General features: G+C 37.4%; 1 protein-coding gene across 2 annotated transcripts in view; it reads right to left on the bottom strand.

The window, feature by feature from the left end:
- Nucleotides 1-22,469, bottom strand: part of cpne9 (copine family member IX) — a 92,942-nt gene that overhangs the window by 38,942 nt on the left and 31,531 nt on the right. Inside the window, exons 4-7 of one of the 2 annotated variants that reach the window (XM_049463156.1) lie at nucleotides 13,258-13,361; nucleotides 12,322-12,361; nucleotides 11,827-11,829; nucleotides 9,348-9,424 (exon numbers count right to left, since the gene is read on the bottom strand). In XM_049463156.1, the coding sequence (XP_049319113.1) occupies nucleotides 9,348-9,424; nucleotides 11,827-11,829; nucleotides 12,322-12,361; nucleotides 13,258-13,361 (224 nt within the window). Of the gene's footprint in view, nucleotides 1-9,347; nucleotides 9,425-9,544; nucleotides 9,645-11,826; nucleotides 11,830-12,321; nucleotides 12,362-13,257; nucleotides 13,362-22,469 lie in introns of those variants that run through there. The other variant, XM_049463155.1, reaches the window with a different exon arrangement.

Genomic DNA, 22,469 nt, shown 5'->3' with positions numbered 1-22,469 from the left:
TTATTCATTCTTATTCATATTATTCTTATAACCTTCTCAGGAGTGACCAGCTTACCGAAATTGCTCCAAAAGGGCATGGACTACTCATCCAGGAGGTCACAAAAGAACCCCGAACAACAAAAAAAAAAAGCATATAAAGCACACCGCACAACAAAAAACAAGACTCGAGATTGCAAAACGTGAGAAAACAGGATTATTATTCATTCATTCTTATTCATATTACTCTTATAACCTTCCCAGGAGTGATCAGCCTACTGAAATTGCTCCAAAAGGGCATGGACACCTCATCCAGGAGGTCACAAAAGAACCCAGAACAACAAATAAAAAGCATATAAAGCACACCGGACAACAAAAACAAGACTCAAGATTGCAAAACGTGAGAAAACAGGATTATTATTTATTCATTCTTATTCATATTATTCTTATAACCTTCTCAGGAGTGACCAGCCTACTGAAATTACTCCAAAAGGGTATGAACAACTCATCCAGGAGGTCACAAAAGAACCCAGAACAACAAAAAAAAAAAGCATATAAAGCACATCGGACAACAAAAACCAAGACTCAAGTTTGCAAAACGTGAGAAAACAGGATTATTATTCATTCATTCTGATTTAAATTATTCTTACAACTTTTTTAGGAGTGACCAGCCTACTGAAATTGCTCCAAAAGGGCATGGACAACTCATCCAGGAGGTCACAAAAGAACCCAGAACAACAAAAAAAAAGCATATAAAGCACATCGGACAACAAAAACCAAGACTCTGGATTGCACAACGTGAGAAAACAGGATTATTATTAATTCATTTTGATTTATATTATTCTTATAACCTTCACAGGAGTGACCGGCCTAACGAAGTTACTCCAAAAAGGCATGGACAACGCATCCAGGAGATCACAAAACAAACCAGAACAACAGAAAAATAGCATATAAAGCACACCGGACAACAAAAAAACAAGACTCAAGATTGCAAAATGTTAGAAAACAGGATTATTATTAATTCATTCTTATTCATATTATTTTTATAACCTTCTCAGGAGTGACCAGCCTACCGAAATTGCTCCAAAAGGGCATGGACAACTCATCCAGGAGGTCACAAAACAACAGAACAACAAAAAAAAAGCATATAAAGCACACTGGACAACAAAAAAACAAGACTCGAGATTGCAAAATGTGAGAAAACAGGATTATTATTCATTCATTCTTATTCATATTACTCTTATAACCTTCTCAGGAGTGATCAGCTTACTGAGATTGCTCCAAATAGGCATGGACACCTCATCCAGGAGGTCACAAAACAACCCAGAACAACAAAAAAGCATATAAAGCACACCGGACAACAAAAACCAAGACTTGAGATTGCAAAACATGAGAAAACAGGATTATGATTTATTCATTCTTATTCATATTATTCCTATAACCTTCCCAGAAGTGACCAGCCTACCGAAATTGCTCCAAAAGGGCATGGACAACTCATCCAGGAGGTCACAAAAGAACCCAGAACAACATCTAAAGAATTACCCGACTCCTGACTCATTTTCCTGACTCATGCAGAGGTCAAACCTCAAGGTCATTATAACACAATGTTTTTTTTTTACTGACAGGGCGTGTGTTAGCGGTTATCTGTGAGCGGCGTTCCCGGTATTCCCGGTGTTCCAAGGTTCAGAGGAGCAGTGTGGTGTGGGTAATTATGTATTTAAGAGGGATTCACACAGTTCAGCAGGCCGCCCACGCGCCGGGGAACCGCGATTACAGCGATCTGATTGGTTTTTGACCCCCCGTATCTCAGAGATGCTCTCTCCAGGAGGTCAAACCCAGCAGCTGTCAGCAGCCCAGCGGGGAGAAGACAAGATACACGCAGCCGAAGATTCACTCTAAAGCTTCACCCACCTAAAGTGTGTCATCACCGCGGGACGGCGGACAGACCACACCAGAACCACAGAACCACAACCTAAAGGTCACCTTCAATCATCTTAAATACAGACTGAGCATCTTTACCTGGATCTATAAACTAGCGCTGTGCTATATCATATCATACAACATATCATCTGATATGTATTTGCTATTTATAGGTATATATTTGAGTAAAATTAACATTGTTGTTTTATTCTATAAACTACAGACAACATTTCTTCCAAGTTCCAAATAAAAATATTGTTATATAGAGCATTTATAAATCATTCATAAGGTTTTAAGAGTTTAGAAATCAATATTTGGTGGAATAACCCTGATTTTAATCACAGTTTTCATGCATCTTGGCATCATGTTCTCCTCCACCAGTCTTACACACTGCTTTTGGATAACTTTATGCCACTTCGGATGCAAAAAATCAATCAAAGAAACTCATCATTTTTAAGTGGTCTCTTCTTTTTTTTCCAGAGCTGTAGAAGAGCAGTAATAACCACAAAGAAAAAAATATATGTAATGGGCTAAAAATATTAAGAAAAAAAGAGTAATTTATACATAAAGCAGACACATAAATCATTATTCATAGAAAATACTTTAGAGAGTCTGAGCAAATATGCTATTATTTGGATATAAGTTAAAACATATTGAAATGAAGTTTTAAAAAATGTCACTATTAGCAAATGGAAAAAATATGTCAATATTTAAAGGACATAACACACATTTATTTTTTTATTTTTTAATCTGAAAATATATGTCATGATTTAGGCAACATAAGTCATCAGTCATTATTCAGAGAAATAAGTAAAAAACTATTTAGAGGTAAAATCGGTAAATTCGTTTGGAAATTGAGAGAAAATATGTGATTTTTTAGTGAAAATAAGTCATCATTAGACAGGTCTATTATTCTGCTCCTTTAAAGGTCTCCTTCCACTAAAATCCATTTTTTTTCTTATTCTTTGTAAAATACAGTAGGTCTCTCTGAGTTGTTTATGATGCTGTGTCTACGTCAACCCGTGAATTAGTATTAGTTAGTGGCCCACCCACTTTGGCTCAGATAGGCATGGCAGTTCATTCCTGTGTTATTTGTGCAAATAACACATCAGTGTTTATATGCTTCACCCAGTAATTCAGAGCTAAGGAACAAACGGTTAGAATTTGTCTATGGAGATAAAACACCAGCCAAGTACAATTAAGATAGGTAGGTGTGTGTTTTTAGAACAGTTCTAGTTTTAGAAAACAAGTTAAAAGTAAAAATCCACCACAGGGTTTTGTTACAACTGCCCGGGCGGCTCTGCTCTGGCTCAGCCAACAAAACCCTGGGGTGGATTTTTACTTTCTGGACCTGGACTACCCACCTCTATGTGTGGTGTGTGTTTAACTATAGGTTTAAATAGGATCTCCGGTGGATTTTGTTTTGTTTCACAGAGACTCTAAGACTAGGTCAGTGGCTGAACTGCACTTAGCAGAGCATTATTACTTTACATATTATTATATGTTGTAAAGTAACATATGATGACATTGCAAAGACTGTTAGTTATTAGTGTAAAAATGTATTTATTTTTAAAAATGTTTCTAACTGTTGTCCGCCTCACTGCTGTTGTTTGCTTGCATGTATGAATATTCATGAATATTCAAGAGCTGAAAGCCTATCCATCCACTCCTCCACTGGACTAAAGCCGTGTTATACTGAATCACCGGAGCATTTTTCGTATTCATTCATACTAGAGACCACAACTAGATGCTTTAAAATAAATGAAAAACCGATAGAATGAGACCTTTAATATGATGAAAACTGATGATGATGATGATGATGATGATGATATGATGTAAAAGCCACTGGATGAAATTCAATCTAAGTTATTTTATTTATGAAGAGCTGAGAACAGGCCGAAAGCCGTGCTATTGATAAACACACAGTAGCAGAGTGTGTTTAAGTCCGCTTGGCAGATTATTCAGCTCCATTTCTGTCTCATATATCTCAATACACACCTGTGACAGCAGCGGCGCGGTGATGAATGGTCCGGCCGGATCGGACTGGGAGCATTTTCACCACAAAATGTCATGCTTTTCTTTCTTTATCTAATTGGGCCAGTCTGTTTAGGGAGCTGACTGGGGTGCAGAGTTCCCGTCAGCGAGCTGCTGCCTGTGGAACAGTCTGACAGAGACAGTAAGAGAATATAGAGATATATTGATGAGATGAGCCGTTTCTGCAGCTCTTACTGATACTCTATAAACCCTGTCCTCACTGCAGGAATGAACCTGATCCAGGAAAGAACTGAAATGTGATACTGAGTTCTGCTTTAAAACTCTAATTTATAGATATATATACATATATAATTACAACAATAGTCTGTGATTACCTACGATTAATCACACTTTTTCTTTTTAAGATGCAAGTTGTTATATTGGATATTTAAATGTAAATAAAAGAATAAATGTGAGAAATGTAAATTTATACATTTATATTTATATTAGTGGTGTTAATTGGCATTACTAGTATATACTTATATGTTTGAGAGGAGATGAAGCCATTGTGGGGCGCTGGAATAAAGAATGCATGAGGAATCTCAGGAAGTGTTTGGTATTGCACACATGATCACAATGGGGGGATGAGCATTTAAATGGCCTGAGGGAAATACAGTATGTAACGGCCAGTAAATGCGTGGGGCACATGTGTACAAAGAGTTTATTTCAGGTAATTTTGGAGACTTTTTAGTGGTCCATTCATCAAGAAACTTTGTTAAAGTGTAAAGAACAGTTTATCAGTACAAATTTTGTAGTAAACTAAAAATCAACAAAAAGGAAAATACTTGTTTTCATTGGAAAGCGACAAACAGCTCTGAAAAAATAAGAGACCACTTAAAAAATGATGAGTTTCTTTGATATTCCCAAATTAAAATCCTCTGGAATATAATCAAGAGGAAGATGGATGATCACAAGCCATCAAACCAAGCTGAACTGCTTAAAGTTTTGCACCAGGAGTAAAGACATAAAGTTATCCAAAAGCAGTGTGTAAGACTGGTGGAGGAGAACATGATGTCAAGATGCATGAAAACTGTGATTAAAAAACAGGGTAATTCCACCAAATATTGATTTCTGAACTCTTAAAACTTTATGAATATGAACTTGTTTTCTTTGCACTATTTGAGGTCTGAAAGCTCTGCATCTTTTTTGTTATTTCAGCCATTTCTCATTTTCTGTAAATAAATGCTCTAAATGACAATATTTTTATTTGGAATTTGAGAGAAATGTTGTCTGTAGTTTATAGAATAAAACAGCAATATAAATTTTACTCAAACATAAACCTATAAATAGCAAAGAAACTGATTCAGTATTTACTATTCTAAAAGAAAAGGGCAATTGGGGATGAAACACTGCCCAAACTCCCCCAAATACCACACCAACCACTCACAACCCCCCCCCATCCTCCCCCAGCCCGCCACAATGTATAAAAACACATTAGCAGCTCCAAATCCACTCAGGGCAGAGCTGAACCCAAATCCCCGCCTCAGATACAGCATCCGCCGGCCTCCCTCACCCTCAACACTCCCCTGCCTTCTCCACCAGCGGCACGGTTAGCACACCGCCTCACCCAATCGCAGTGCCAACCTCCTCCGCCTGGCGCCGGAGACCTTGGCAAGTTGCCATAGAAACGGGCAGGTAAGAATGTGGGGATTCTTCTCCGCACTTCCACACTGTAGCGATACGGTCGGTACCGGAACACAGGCTGACCTACTAACGGCTGCCCGGCCGCTGCTGCCGCAGTCGCTCGCACGGTGAGGAGCAGAGAATGGCTTTAAAGGCCAGGAGGATTGTGGGGATTTCTCCCACACTGAGTTCTATTCACACAAACAAACACAAACCACATGCTGTACACTAATCTAACACACAAACACATGTACAGAAACATCCCACAGTCTACAGATTTCTGCAGAATCTTCAGCGCAAAATTGAAAAAGTCTCCTTCCGCTAAAATCCACTTTTTCTTGTTCTTAGTGAAATACAGTAGATCTGTCTGAGTCGTATATGATGCTGCATATGAAACTCTTCCTCAACCTCCACTGTATGCAGTAGCTAAGAAAAGAAAATCCTCAGAAATACGAGTTGATCAGAGAGACGTCAGGTGTCTACATCAACCAGTGAGTTCATGGCCTCTCCTGTGGGCGGTCCTGATACAGGACCATAGACTGTGTGAGCTCTTGGAAGGCAGCCCTCAGGGGCGGGGTTATTTAAATGAGTAGGCTGTCTCTTTACAGTGTTTTAGGGTCGCCAACATGGCGGAAAATTTTGGCTTAATTTTCATTGAATTTTTACAGTCTCTTTGTTTGAGTAACTGTAGGTTTAAATCGGATCTCCGGTTGATTTTGTGTTTTAACGAAACCTTATAAACACTAGGGAAGCATGGTTTGACAAGGCAACACGACAGAAAACCGGTCAAAGCGGGCGCTGTTCGCATCAGATTTTAAAATCTAGAGCAGACTCTGGGGCTTCGAAGTGGTAAGCACTTTCGCAAATAGATAATTGGGTATAAAACTTTGTCATTTTTTTATTCAGTAGACTGAAGAAGAAATGGGTTTTTATCCATTTTTTGCAAACTGAATTTCAAGGTTTTTTTTTCAGATTTGTGCATTTTTGTGTCTCAGAACACAAACCTGATGGTATAATCCAACTTGCAAAATGCAATGTTTCCTTTTTTTTTTTTTTTTTAGCTTTTCCTAAAATTCTGATTGTGAGAGGCTGAGATGAAAAAAATTAAATTGGAAAAATGGATGAAACTTATTTCTTGTACACTGCACTACATTAAGAAAAATTAAATAATGAGTTTTTATATCAATTTTTTTGTTTTGGCATTGAGCCCTAAACAGTCAGACAATTTAAATTAATAAACGATACACTGACCCTGACTGCAATGGATTTTATTCTTTTTTTTTTCTTTTAGGGTTTTAGAGTAAAGAGGGCTAAATACTTCTCAATTTTTTTTTTATTAAAATGTTGAAAACCATGTTTCGTTTTCATTTCACTTCACAATTATGTGTTCTTTTGTGTTGGTTTATCTCTTACAATATTAATAAAATACAGCTCTGGAAAAAATTAGGAGAGCACTTCAGTTTCTGAATCAGTTTCTCTGATTTTGGTTAAGCTATTTATAGGTATATGTTTGAGTAAACTGAACATTTTTGGACAACATTTCTCCCAAATTCCAAATAAAAATATTGTCAATTAGAGCATGTATTTGCAAAAAAAAAAAAAAAAGAATGGCTGAAATAACAAAAACAAATGAAGAGCTTTCAGACCTCAAATAATAATGCAAATAATGAAAAGAGAACAAGTTCATATTCATAAAGTTTTAGGCTTTAAGGGTTCCAAAATCAATATTTGGTGGAATAACTCTGGTTTTTAATCACAGTTTTCAACATGCATCTTGGCATCATGTTCTTCTCCACCAGTCTTACACACTGCTTTTGGATAACCTTAAGCAGTTAAGCTTGGTTTGATGGCTTGTGATCGTCCATCTTCCTCTTGATTATATTCCAGAGGTTTTTTTTTTATTGAGTAAAATCAAGGAAATACATCATCATTAAGTGGTCTCTTATTTTTTTTTTCCAGAGCTGTACATTCTCTAAATAAGTGATGCTAAGCGACGCCTATTTCGCTTATCTGTTAACAGCATTGGCATAATTGTATTGAACTATTCCTTTGACATGCTAATGCTAATACATAACGATGCAGTCGCTCTATGAAAGACACCCCGTCTCTCTCTCTCTCTCTCTTCTGTTTATGTGTGTACTACGAACGAGAGCACGAGCAGACAAGCGTGTTAGCCGCGGCACTTTATTCTGGCGTGGAAATTCCACGGTCAGTAGTTTCTCAGAGGCATCCTCAGAAGGCCCCGTCACACTGCTCTTTCTCTTTCACATCAGCCAAAGCTGAGCAGTCTGAGCGTGGGGGGACAGACAGCTATTGGTGGGCTGCATGGATGTGATAAGGCGAAGACATACATGAGTAAAAGGGGGGAGTCCAGCGGGGGGGCTTCTACAGAGAGGAGGAGGGAACAGGACAGGGTAATCTGTTGTTGTTTGCTGTAGTCATCTATCCAGACGGGTACAGAGCTATAGATACACACTGTGGAAGTACACTGCATTCCTCAGGACTGAGGTTTCATCCAAACCTCATTCAAAGAGTTCAGTCAAGGACCTGCAACAGTGTTTATAGCTGAGTAACGATTAACAATAACAAATAATGATAATGTGAGTGAAGGAAAAGCTAATGTTGTAGTCAAGACCTCTAGAGCCGGTGTTCTGTCGAATTGTCCTATCCATCGATACATGCTTCCCAAAGGTACTGCGCATGTGCTGACCTACACAATTTAATTATTTCTCGTGTTTTTTATTTAGAATTAATCTGTTTTAGGGGGGGTTATGTGCATTAAACAACGTGGACGCACTGTCATTGCACAAAAAATGTATATGGAAACGAAGAACTACAATTATTATTATAAATAAATTCAAAAGCACTTTGTAATGAGCTATATTTGCCATAACTTTGCCATGATACAATGATTTATGCAATCCAAATCTAATAACGTAAATCTACTGGAATTTCACTGGGTACATGCCCTAAAATAGTGCTCCTGCTTTGTATTTTTACAGTTCAACATACATTAGGGCAGCACGGTTTGACAAGGTAGGACAATTCAACAGAACACCGGGTCCGAGTCTAGACGAAGACCGAGAAAAAACGAGTCACAATTTTCCCCTTGAACAGCTCATCACTAAGGTTAGCTCACTCATAACCATGAGCAAATCTTCCGGGGTGGCATAGGGTGGCAGCTGCCACCCTAAAAGAAAGCGTTGAAATAACTTTTTTCAGTAAGGAGTAATCTAACTAATTACAAACATTATATTCACAATTTTACAGAAAGTATTGGTGCATCAGAGTCTTTACTGCCAGACTGTGGAACATTTTCTTCCCTCAGGCAAACAGACTCCTCAACACACAGAGACTGAACTGAAAATGATCTCACGCCTCACAAACATTATATTCACAATTTTACAGAAAGTATTGGTGCATCAAAGTCTTTACTGCCAGATTGTGCAACAGTTTCTTCCCTCAGGCCATCAGACTCCTTAACACACAGGGACTGAACTGAAAACCCTCTTGCTCCTCACAAACACTATTTTTCTATATTCAAACTTTTCTAGAAAGTTGTCCTTTAATCCTTTTTTACACTTGTCCAGAACGTTCTTCCATCCACAGTATTTCATTTGACCAGTCTGTTCTTATTACCGAACAGTACAGAGCCAACTGTCTGCATAGAAATGCTGGTGTTTTTTTTTTGGAGAATGGTGGGTCAGTGTGCTGTGGCCTTAATAGCCTTAAAAGAGAAGAGTGAGCGTTCTAAATAGTGAAGAAAGCAATAATAGCAGCAGACAGAGACTTACGACAGAGTCCTCTCCAGACGAGCCCCAGCAGAACCGATGATTTCTCCGAGAGTGCAGAAGGTCTGGCCCAAGAAAGACTGAAGGAGACACACATTCATCAGTTACGCGGGAATGTGGGTCGTCCGCAGCTGTGGCGGCAGGAATACACAGCGGCGGCCCTGTCTAGACCATATCAGCATGCACATGCCAACACTCACCTCCAGCGCCGCAACGAATTAAAAGACAGATGATGCCTAACTGATGCAACCTAAAAGCAATGGATTTGATGGATCAATGACAACGGCACGGCCTACAAAAAAAGCAAATGATAAGACAAAGCAAAGCACTCGTCTCACAAACACTGACAGATTGTTTCATGTTTTTTTAAGTGAAAACAAGGATCTGAGAACTTTAAACAAAGGGCAGCTACAGATGTGGCTGATTCGTACTGAAGGAAAAAGATTGACGTGAATGAAGAGAAAGAGCAACAGTAGAGCAACAAAGTTCACGGTGGAGTGTGTAGTAGGGGTGTAATGGTACGTGCATTCGAGCTATTATGGTGCCTCACATCATGTCATTTCTTCTAATTTTCCCCCCTTTTTTTCCCCAATTTACTCAACCCACTTATTAGGACTCCACCTATCACTAGTGATTCCCCAAAACAAGCAGGGTAAAGACAGCACATTTCTCCACAGACACATGTAAAGTCAGACTCCACCTTTTTTTAAACTGCTGCTGATGCAGCATTACCGAGTAGTAGCATCACAGCGCAAACACTCAGAGGAGGCGCAGCGACTCGGTTTCGATACATCAGCTCACAGACGCAGCCTTGTGCTGATCAACATCACCCTTTGGAGTGATGAGGGGAAAGAGCACCGTCTACTGTACCCACCCAGAGAGAGAGCAAGACCAATTGTGCTCTCTCAGGGCTCCGGCAGCGGATGGCAAGCTGCATGACCGGGATTCGAACCGGCAATCTCTACTGATCATAGTGGCAGCGCTTAGCCCGCTGGACCAGTTAGAGCACTGCTGGTTATTTAAAAGATATGGGTTAAGAATGACCAGTTTAAGACAGAAAGACGAAGCAAAGCGATCAACAGAAAAGAGTAACCTCGGATTATTAGTATTTTTATTATTATTAAATAAACCCAAAGTTTTAGCATAGCCAGCTAACTAACTCTCCTCCTAATTGGCACTTTTAGCAGTGTAAGTAGTGTGCCAAGTCCTGCTGGAAAATGAAATCCATACCCCCATAAAAGTTGTCAGCATTAGTGTAGATTTTTCTTATTTTCTGAGACATTTCTACATTGTAAATGTAATATTGAAGACTATATTAAAGCTATACAGGGACACATGCTGAATTATTCTGTAAATATTTAAAATTATTAAACATATTAAACATAAAAATATGTTTTATATATTTTAGTTTCTTCTTAGTATCACATTTATCTTTGAGGACAGATCTGCACACTCTTGGTTTTAAATTATTTTAATCTCAGTGTCTTCATGAGGGAGAGCCACCTGGAATAGTTTTCTCAGCGTCTTGAAAGAAGGAGTTTCTGGAGGTGCTGAGCAATAGTTGCTGCTTTTCCTTCACGCTGTAAAGCTCCAGGTCATCCCAATTAAATCACCTCAAATCACCATCTCAGTTCATCAGATTTAGATCAGGGGATTAATGTGGAGGACTAACACTTTTTTTGTACTGTTTACTATGTAATTCCATAGATAGATAGATAGATAGATAGATAGATAGATAGATAGATAGATAGATAGATAGATAGATAGATAGATAGATAGATAGATAGATAGATAGATAGATAGATAGATAGATAGATAGATAGATAGATAGATAGATAGATAGATAGATAGATAGATAGATAGATAGATAGATAGATAGATAGATAGATAGATAGCATATGTGCTACTGTTTTCATGTCTTTAATATTAATCTACAATGTAGAAAATTAATTAAATAAAGAAAAAAAGGAATCTGAATAATTTTGAATGAAAAGACTGTAGTCTTGTTTGTCCCCCCCTCCCTCACCCCATCTCATCCTCTCTCTCTTTTTCATCTCTCTCTCTCTCTTGCTGCTGCATATAGAGAGAGACTCATATAGTTGTTTTATCCCTTTTTATTAGTTTATTTATCTCACACTGTTCCCATGTCTAGGTTTAAAAATACAATAAAATCATAGTGAATCAGACAAGTCAACTTTTACAGTTTACTGCTTAACTAGCTCTGTAATGTGTTTAAGTACATTTGGGGGGGGGTATATGATGCCAAATGGAACAAACTGCTAACCGCTAACAGCCTGTTCACATTGTATAAAAATAATTCTGGGTTATATATATCTTTATATGATTTTCTGGGGGCAATTTTCTTGTTGTAAGGCCCAAAACCTTGAATTAAACTGAGCTGTCACTTTTGTGTACCATCACACCCCTAGTATGCAGTTCTTAAAATTCTCCAAAACAGTGATTTAACATTTATATAACTTACTTTCTGTCATCCGAACATCCAGAGCAGTAGCAGAGAGAGAGAGAGATCAAACACTCTGTTATCTTTTTTTACTCTGATAACAGTTTAGATATCAAGCACATCATACAGCTCTGGAAAAAAAACAAGAGAGCACTTAAAAACAATGAGTTTCTTTGATTTTACCAAATTGAAAACCTCTGAAATATAATCAAGAGGAAGATGGATGATCACAAGCCATCAAACCAAACTGAACTGCTTGAATTTTTACACCAGGAGTAAAGCGGCATAAAGTTATCCAAAAGCAGTGTGTAAGACTGGTGGAGGAGAACATACCAACATGTTGCCATGAAAACTGTGATTAAAAAACAGGGTTTTTCGACCAAATATTGATTTCTGAACTCTTAAAACTCTAAAAAAAAAAAAAAAAAAAAAAAAAAAAAAAAAAAAGATTTTAGTTTTTTCCAGAGCTGTATTTCAGAATTATTACAGAGTTGAATAAAACATTACAAGACTTACATGCTTGGAAATGTTTGAACTTCTTGAGTCCACATTATACCTGTAACACAGATCAGAAATAACAAGCCCATTGGTGCAAACAAAAAAAAATCACCCAACTCAAATACACAGACATTCCAAAAGTCATGGGACGGAAGTATGTTAATTGATCATGATTAAAGTGTTACTTTAGAGATCTTGTAAGAGAGGCTCAACATTGGCCAGTGTGATCATGGCTAATGCTAATGTGAATTATGGGAATTAAAGGGAGCTTGGACACCCACAGTGTCATCTGTGTACCAGAAATACATCTCAGTAGAAAGAAATAAGAGACCACTTACAAATGATGAGTTTCTTTGATTTTACCAAATTGAAAACCTTTATATTATAATCAAGAGAAAGATGGATGATCACAAGCCATCAAACCACCAAACTGAACTGCTTGATTTTTTGTACAAGGAGTAAAGCAGCATAAAGTTATCCAAAAGCAGTGTGTAAGACTGGTGGAGGAGAACATTTCAAGATATTGAATATTGATTTCTGAACTCTTAAAACTTTATGAATATGAACTTGTTTTCTTTGCATTATTTGAGGTCTGAAAGCTCTGCATCTTTTTTGTTATTTCAGCCATTTCTCATTTTTTGCAAATAAATGCTCTAAATGACAATATTTTTATTAGTAATTTGGGACAAATGTTGTCTGTAGTTTATAGAATGAAACAACTATGGTAATTTTACTCAAACATAAACCTATAAATAGCAAAATCAGAGAAACTGATTTAGAAACTGAAGTGGTCTCTTAATTTTTTCCAGAGCTGTATATCAAAAGTCATGGGACACAATACTAGTTCCTGTCCCATGATTTTAGGCATGTCAGTGTATGTTTGCTACATAAACAGGTTCTACAACATCAGCAATTGTCTGAAATGATATGAATTGATGTTAAAACTCCACTTACACATCAAAGCGAAGGTTCTGCTTCTCCTCGAAGAAGTAATCCAAAACGAACTTTCTCACAAAGTCTGGATTCAGAGTGTTCTCAATCACCTCCGTCCTGCCAAACTTAGAAACACAAAAATACAAGAATTATTATCAGGCTGGCAGAACATTACTTCCATAAGTATAAAATGTGACATGTGAATGGTAGATAAAGCACCTTTTATTTTTCAAACCTGCCAGTTGTTCTTTACCATGTGTCCACATTTCATACTGAATGAATTATTAGAAGTGTTTTTTTAATAACTTAAATTACAGCTCTGAAAAAAAATAAGAGACCACTTAAAAATGATGAGTTTCTTTCATTTTACCAAACTGAAAACCTCTAGAATATAATCGAGAGGAAGATGGATGATCACAAGCCATCCAACCACCAAACTGAACTGCTGGAATTTTTGCACCAGGAGTAAAGCAGCATAAAGTTATCCAAAAGCAGTGTGTAAGACTGGTGGAGGAGAACATGATGTCAAGATGCATGAAAACTGTGATTAAAAACCAGGGTTATTCCACCAAATAATATTGATTTCTGAACTCTCAAAACTTGAATATGATGAATATGAACTTGTTTTCTTTGCATTATTTGAGGTCTTTGTTAGTTCAGTTATTTCTAATTTTCTGCAAATAAATGCTCTAAATGACGATATTTTTATTTGGAATTTGAGAGAAATGTTGTCTGTAGTTTATAGAATAAAACAACAATGTTCATTTTACTGAAACCTATTCATATAAATAGTAAAATCAGATATACTGATTCAGAAACTGAAGTGCTCTCCTATTTTTTTCCAGAGCTCATTTTACAGATCTTAAGATTTTATTCCAAAACTGCCATTTAGTACAAATGCCTTTACAATATCAGAATGTGAAAAGCAGAAAACATTTATTTAACAGAAAAAATGACAGAAGCCTAGAGAGCTGAATGTAATAAGCGATGTTTTGAGTGTTTAGTTCGTCCACCTGTACCTTTATTACAGCTTCCGCTCTATTCAGAAAACTCGCTTTCATTTTTTTTTTCTGCAGAAATCTCCAAGGTCATTCCTCCACACCTCCAAAGGCCTTCAAACTACCAGACTCTTCTATCAGTGTCTGAGCCAGGCTGAGGTCCCTCACTCTCAAAGCTTAATACATTACATAGTACCTTAATACTAATATAGTAGTAAAAAAGGGCAGTTTTTTAGAGTTTCAGGAAAAATGTACCTGTAGAAATTTTACTTGTATGTCACATCCTGGTCTCGTCTCGTGTCTGTGTGTCTTCCCCACGTGACCTGTGCTCCCCTGTGTCTCCCGTCTCAGTACTTTTCCACCTGTTTCTCATTTGTTGCTCCACCCCTTCCCCAGGTGTTTCTAATTATAGTGTTTCCTGTTTCTTTAAATAGCCCTCCTCTGCCACTTTGTCTCCGTCGGTCTTTGCACTAACCTCTGTTGTTTGTCTCTCAGTGTCTCTTTGTGATTTCAGCCTTAGCCCTAGCCCTAGTTCCTTGTTTACATCTTCTTGTTTCTTGTTCCCTTTAGTTCCCTGCTTAGTTTATTTATTCTTGTCTAGTTTAGTTTTTCCCTGTCTAGTTTAGCCTCTTGTTAGTTTTCCTTGTATATATCCCTGCCTTGTTTAGTATTGTATTTATTCAGTCCCTCGTTTGTTTCTTTGTTTATTTACTCCCAGTTTATTTTGCTATTTATTATCTCTTGTTGGTTTAGTTGATGTTCTCTGGTTTCTCTCGTTTGTTTTGGTTTTTGGTTATTTGTTTATCTAGTTTAATTTATTTAGTTCACTCCCTTGATCCTTGTATATATCTCCCTGTTTTATGTTTAAGTGTTTACTTGTTTCTCGTTTCCTGGTTTATTTATATTTATTTATTGAATTATTTATTGATTTCACCCTACCTGCACTTGTGTCCGCCTCCTCGTCTCCCTGCCTGGGTCATCCGTGACATTGTAATTAAATCTCATTAAATTAAAGAACGTTTGCACTGAAAAGAATGATATCCTTGTCCGATAGCCACCAAAGATAAATAAGGATATATAATACTTGTGACTGTAAAACAGAAACTGCACCGGATAGTATTGATAATGTAGTGTTAATATGCTGGTGGTTTTATTAATAGACTATCTCTGTAAAGTTCTTTTCTAGTTTTTTAATATCTATGATGTGTAAAATGGCCAATATGATCTAAAGAGCTATTAGTTAACCAGCTAATGTTAGTGTCGTTAGACTTTCTGAATTTTGCAAGTGAACAGTAAACTGTCGGAGTTCTGGTACACAATGAAACACTGAAGTACAGTTTTACAGCAGAAATTTCGGCTCCAAGAACACGCTTGGGAAAAGTATAATTTTATCATAAAATTCATAAATTAATAAGCATACATTTTTATCAAGCACCTCACCAGCAAAAAATTAGCACAGCCAATTAAATGATACTTTTCCAAAGTATACTGAAATACAGATTAAGCAGGTAAAAATGTAAGTATACTGTGAGTATAAAAGGTATAATTTAATTATTTATCATTTAGTTCAAGTATTTGGCCACCTTTAGGCCCTCTTTAAAATACTTTTTTTCTATTATTACTCTATGTACATCATTATTATAAGTCGCTTTGATTAAAAGCATCTGCTAAATATAATGTTATGTAAAAGTACACTATTATTATCCTTAAATACACAACTTTTTCACAAGGATAGGCAAAACTAAGAATACAAGAAACTCTATGGCTGGAACAGAATGGAATGCAAACATGGAATCTATGGAACACCCAGACAACTTACCTGAATACAAGGGGATAAAGGAGAGGAGTAGAAAGGACGAAACAAGCGAAAACTCAAGACAGATACAGGCTAAGGTGTAGGGCTGTGCCATATCGTATCATATGCAATAATATCACCAACAATTTTGGAATATCGTGGACGATATTATACCCTGAAATATGGTGCCATATCACCAGTGATGGTATAGTTACTTTGAAAAAGTAATCCGATTACTGATTACTGATTACTCCTTTAAAAAGTAACTTAGTTACTTTATGGATTACTTGATTATAAAAGTAACTAAGTTACTTTACAAGTTACTTTATTAGTTACTTTCAGCAGCTGCAGACACCACCTCCCGCCGCCTTAACATAAACATTATAACCAGTTTTGCCAATACTCCCTTTATTGGAAAATGCATTTTTAACAGCAACAATGTATCTCTATTAAGTTGAACTATTTCCTAAAAAAATAAGTTTTTTTTATAAAAATAAAAAAATTAACTTAACATAAATATTTTTTTTTTATAAAAAATAAAATATGGTCTTTCTTGATTTTACTAAACATAAATACTTGTTTTTATAAAAAATATATAAAATAAAGAAAGTCTTTCTTGACCTGACATATTTAACACTGTAAAACTGAACATTGAACTTGTTGTTCTCTGCAGGGCAGCAAGGAGTGGTTTTATAAAACAGAACCGTGTATATGGTCTAGACCAGGGATCACATATTTGCAGACTGCGGTCCGGGTCCAGACCCAGACGTTGTCCAATACGCACCCATACCGGACCCAACTACTGAGAAGGATTTAATTCTGACAGTGTTCATTTAAAGCACCGGAACTTTTCTTGTCTTTACGGCATGTGCGCTCTGCGCCACAGTGAACTTCCAATCATGTGTGGTGTAAAATCTTTAAATGCTCTCCTCTGCCAATCAAATTTGTGGCAGACCGCTGCCCTGGCTAGTGAATTGGGACGCGGCCGCAAAAAAAACGCCTTTATAAAGGAGCCCGAGAACTGGCGAAAAACGAAAACGGGCGGAAACTAAAGACACGCCGAGCGCGAGAGAGAGAGAGACAGGGGAGAAAGCGAGACGCGTGTGATTGGGGAAGAGCGGAGGGGGAATGGGTAAGGGAGCGGTGTGTGTGTGTGCGTGTGTGTGTGTGTGTGTGTGTGGAGGAGATGAGGTGGAGAGAGAGAGAGAGAGTAACGCACAGTGACTTAAATAAGTAACTTTAATCTGATTACTGGATTGGAAATAGTAACGCGTTAGATTACTCGTTACTGAAAAAAAGGGTCAGATTAGAGTAACGCGTTAATAAGTAACGCGTTACTGACATCACTGCATATCACCCACCTCTAATTATCACATCAGGGTACTACTTTTTTGCCGTTTTTAGCAAAAGAAAAATTCACACTGTTCTTATTATTTCCCATTATATACAGTATCTACTAGAGACTATATTATATCTGTCCAGTATCATTTATTTTACTTGAATACTGGATACATGGAGATATTTGGAGAGCATTATTATTATTAGTATCATGACATTGGTGATCCCCACCAATGTGCAGAGAACAATATTTAAGAAGAATCATAAAATAAAATATAATTTAAAATAGGATATACAGATACCTTTACAGTATAAACAATATACACAGTATACTAAATAACAATACACATAATAACTTACACTATAGACAAATATCGCAAGGTAATATGTTAAGTAAGGCTGAATAAGTAAATATATGATGCTCTGTTGATATGCAGATATCTGCAGTGTGTGGAAGTGAGGCAATAGTCCAGTAGGTGACAGAATAACTATAAGTAAGTGCAGGTAAGGAATGAGTTGAGTGGGAAGTACGTTTTCATTTTGTGTCAGTAGTGTATTCTTGAAACATCTTTTTTAATTAATTTTTTTTTGTCATATCGCGAAGAGTATCGTTATCGCGAAAAAAATACCATGAAATATTGTGATATTATTTTAGGGCCATATCGCCCCCCCATACTAACATTCGTCATCCGAGGTAAATGGAACACAGCCTACAGTGTGTCCTAAGATTAATGGGCTAATTCTGGAATTTAAAGGGTTAAATCTCTAACAATCTACACGATCTATAAACTCTGCAGCTACAGTATGAAACCCAGAGTTCCAGCCTCTCCTGAGGGCGTTAGGCTGAGGTTTTGGTGCGCGAGGCGGCAGATCCAAGCAGCAGATTGCGCTCAGCGTGAGTGAGGAGGTGGAATAGACTCTCCCAGGGTGATTCAGAAGTGCTGCAGCAGCTGGCGGACGTATCCCAGCGGCCGTCACACATCCGTCCCCGCCGGTCAGCGGCTCCGGCTGATATCTCCCAGCAATGAGCTATTGATTCCTCACACTGCTCCAGTGCTCAGATAGCCTCTCCCAGACCATACAAATATAATCTCTCCTATCTGCCCAATCCACACTATCTATTACAGCTTAAAGAAGAATCTATCAGATCCAAATCCAATACAGGAGGGGAATTACGGAGGGGTTTGGCCTATGGACGCACTGCAGGACCTGGAATGAGGACCTGGAACTGAGTCACTGGCATTTGAAGCTATTCATTTCAATGGGATCGGCTCAACTGAGCAAGAAGTACAGTACTGTCGCAAATCACAACCCAAAACTCCACCCAAAGCAATTCTGAATTTCAGCCACAAGCTAAAATAATGTGAGAAATCTAAGGAACATAAGTGAAGAAAAAGTTCCCAAAACTCAAAGGCGTAGGAGTTGGTTTGACATTGGGGGGACACTTTTGCTAAAAAGATTTAAACTGCATTACCGACTGATAACGGCACTCACAGAATGCCTCTCAGCCAATCACATTGCAGCATGGTCAGCGTGTATTGGCATGTCAATTCTGTTGTATACTTCTGTTGTAAAGATTCAGAGATGTTTGAAATAAGGGATGTGAGAAATTCAAGGAAAATAAGTGAAAAAAGTTCCCAAAACAATCATGAAAAAAGACGTTAATGTTCTGTGGATCTAAACAAGTGTGAAGCAAATCAAGAAGTTCTTATGAAAGGAGAATGGACTGACCGCCACAGGTGTTAGGAGAGTAGGTGCTCTTTGAAGAGCTCTGTCTTCAGTGGTTTATTAAAGATAGTGAGAGATTCTCCTGATCTGGTAGTAGAAGGTAGTTAGTTAGAGGTTTTAGGAGAGTAAGTGCTCTTTGAAGAGCTCTGTCTTCAGGAGTTTATTAAAGATAGCGAGAGATTCTCCTGATCTGGTAGTAGAAGGTAGTTAGTTAGAGGTGTTAGGAGAGTAAGTGCTCTTTGAAGAGCTCTGTCTTCAGGAGTTTATTAAAGATAGTGAGAGATTCTCCTGATCTGGTAGTAGAAGGTAGTTAGTTAGAGGTGTTAGGAGAGTACGTGCTCTTTGAAGAGCTCTGTCTTCAGGAGTTTATTAAAGATAGCGAGAGATTCTCCTTATCTGGTAGTAGAAGGTAGTTAGTTAGAGGTGTTAGGAGAGTAAGTGTTCTTTGAAGAGCTCAGTCTTCAGGAGTTTATTAAAGATAGTGAGAGATTCTCCTGATCTGGTAGTAGAAGGTAGTTAGTTAGAGGTGTTAGGAGAGTAAGTGCTCTTTGAAGAGCTCTGTCTTCAGGAGTTTATTAAAGATAGTGAGAGATTCTCCTGATCTGGTAGTAGAAGGTAGTTAGTTAGAGGTGTTAGGAGAGTAAGTGCTCTTTGAAGAGCTCAGTCTTCAGGAGTTTATTAAAGATAGTGAGAGATTCTCCTGATCTGGTAGTGGAAGGTAGTTTGTTCCACCATTGGGGAACTCTGTATGAGAACAGTCTTGATTGTTCTTTGCTTTGTGTGAATGTTTGTTTGGTAAAGCGAGGCGACGTTCATTGGAGGAGCGCAGCAGCCAGGAGGTAGCGTAAGTCTTCAGGAGTGATCAGTGCAGGTAGGAAGGAGCTGACCTGTCATCACCTTGTAGGCGATTGTAAGAGTTTTGAATTTTATGCGAGCATCAACTGGTAGCCAATAGTAACCTCAATGAGCAGTGGGGTGACATGTGCCCGTTTTGGCTGGCACATGTGTTTTTAAAACTTCGATCACTCAAACTGATTTGTATCTGCTTTAAATATTTTTTAGATGCGTTCACACTTGCATTTTTAAGTGGTTTGGTTTGATCCAAATTATGATCCTGATACTTAAGATGCATGAAGTGATCCGAATTGAATAATTGAAAAAACAGAGTGATATTTTGTAGCATGCATGCAATAAAAACATGTTTAGTTTCTCGTAAACTTATAAACTAAAGGATTCAGAGACGTTTAGGGGAAAATGTTCAGAAAGACAAACGGTGTCGAGTGTGGAACATTTCTGTTTACTTCAGGGTGTAACAGAGGTGTTAATTGAAAACGCCATTCATTTTTCCCATCGAGAAAAAACAGCTCAGGCCCAGAGTTCCCAATTTAGGCAGGATGCCAAGGACAAAATGATGCATGATCTCAGAGGGTCTATGTGGGGGAAATCATCAGAAACAGGAAACATCCACAGTTACGTTCCCTAATGGAAGCCAAACCAGAAAGGTTGGCAGGGGACTCATTTTAATTATAAATAGTTTTTTTTTTTTTTTTAATAAAGCAAATATATTTTCTAGTCCAAGAAACATCAAAAAACAGGCCTACAAAACATAAAACCTAAAAACCCCACAGATATACTGCTTGTTCAATATAAGGACCATTCCACCGAATGGTTGCCATTTCTGTCCCCAGGAATTACATGTATAAATGTGCTTAAAATAACTTCAAAATGCATTTTATTATTAAGCATAGTGTCTTGTACAGTGACCTAATTGCAAAAGTAAGATATGTCATTAAAAACATTAATAAAAAAATACTTAGAACACTGAAAAATAGCATTGTCCCTACTCTCTAGCTATAAACTTTACCATGAAATATTTAAATTATTAAAATCCTTCATGTATGAAGATGTATTTTTTTTGCATTGTTGTGTGACTCCAAATGCTTTAATCTATGCTTTAAAAATAATTAAAAAATTTCATAGGTTAATATATTTATCATATTTCGATTAAAACACACATTTCAGTTGTGTCCCTTGGTTTCACTTAGTCCTGTTACCGGAGAACAATACCCCCATCCGCCGTTTAGCTATTTTTCTTGATTTTGCAAATTCTATGCTTAAAACTCATTTAAAACATAAACAGGAATAAGTGTCAGTAAGAGGAGTTACCGCCTGAAGCACTTTTTTTTATCATGGCTATTAATAAAACATGAGAAAATTCCATATCAAATTATTTTCAGGAGATCCGAGACTACGTATATATGTCTTCATATGTCTGTGATTAAAATATCAGTGTAATTGAGTTGGTTTTGATAACAAATTCTTTACTTTTTTATCTTTAAAGCATCCGCTTTTTTGGGTGTTAGGGTTATCATACATACTCATAATGACACTGCTATTATTAGTACATTTTAAGTATTGCTTTGTAAAGATTTGTCCTGGATCACTGCTTTGGCGTTAAAATAGGATACTCTAAACTTTAAAAGGTTAGTCCCTGAACACAAATACAGTGGTATGAAAGGGTTTGGGCACCGCTGATCATTTTTAGGATTTTCCTTCATAAATCACTGGTTGTTGGGATCAGCAATTTCAGTTTAATATACAGTCATGGCCGAAAGTGTTGGCAGCCCTGATTTTTCCAGAAAATAAAGTATTTCTACCAGAACATTATTGCAATTACACGTTTTGTTATACACGTTCATTTCCTTTGTGTGTACTGGAACAACACAAAAAACTGAGAAAACAAGGCAAAAAAAATGGGCCAGACAAAATTATTGGCACCCTTAACTTAATATTTGGTTGCACACCCTTTGGAAAAAATTACTAAAATCAATCGCTTCCTGTAACCATCAACATGCCTCTTACACCTCTCAACTGTAATTTTGGACCACTCCTTTTTTGCAAACAAGTCTCTCATATTTGAAGGGTTTCTTCTCCCAACAGCAATTTTAAGATTTCTCCACATGTGTTCAATGGGATTTAGATCCGGACTCTTTGCTGGCCACTTTACAACTCTCCAGCGCTTTCTTTCCATCCATTTCTGGGAGCTTTTTGAAGTATGTTTGGGGTCATTGTCCTGCTGGAAGACCCACGACCTAGGACGCAAACCCAGCTTTATGACACTGGGCCCTACATTGCGACCCAAAATCCTTTGGTAATCGTCAGATTTTATGATGCCTTGCACACAGTCAAGGCACCCAGTTCCAGAGGTAGCAAAGCAGCCTTAAAACATCTTTGAACCTCCACCATATTTAACTGTAGATACTGTGTTCTTTTTTTTGTAGGCCTCATTCTGTTTTCGATAAACAGTAGAATGATGTGCTTTAACAAAATGCTCTTGGTCTCATCTGTCCGCAAGATGTTTTCCCAGAAGGATT

Source organism: Astyanax mexicanus, chromosome 13 (assembly GCF_023375975.1).
Source record: "Astyanax mexicanus isolate ESR-SI-001 chromosome 13, AstMex3_surface, whole genome shotgun sequence".
NCBI lineage: Eukaryota > Metazoa > Chordata > Actinopteri > Characiformes > Acestrorhamphidae > Astyanax > Astyanax mexicanus.
The sequence above is the reverse complement of the archived record's forward strand: the minus strand, read 5'-3'. Positions and strand labels throughout refer to the sequence as shown.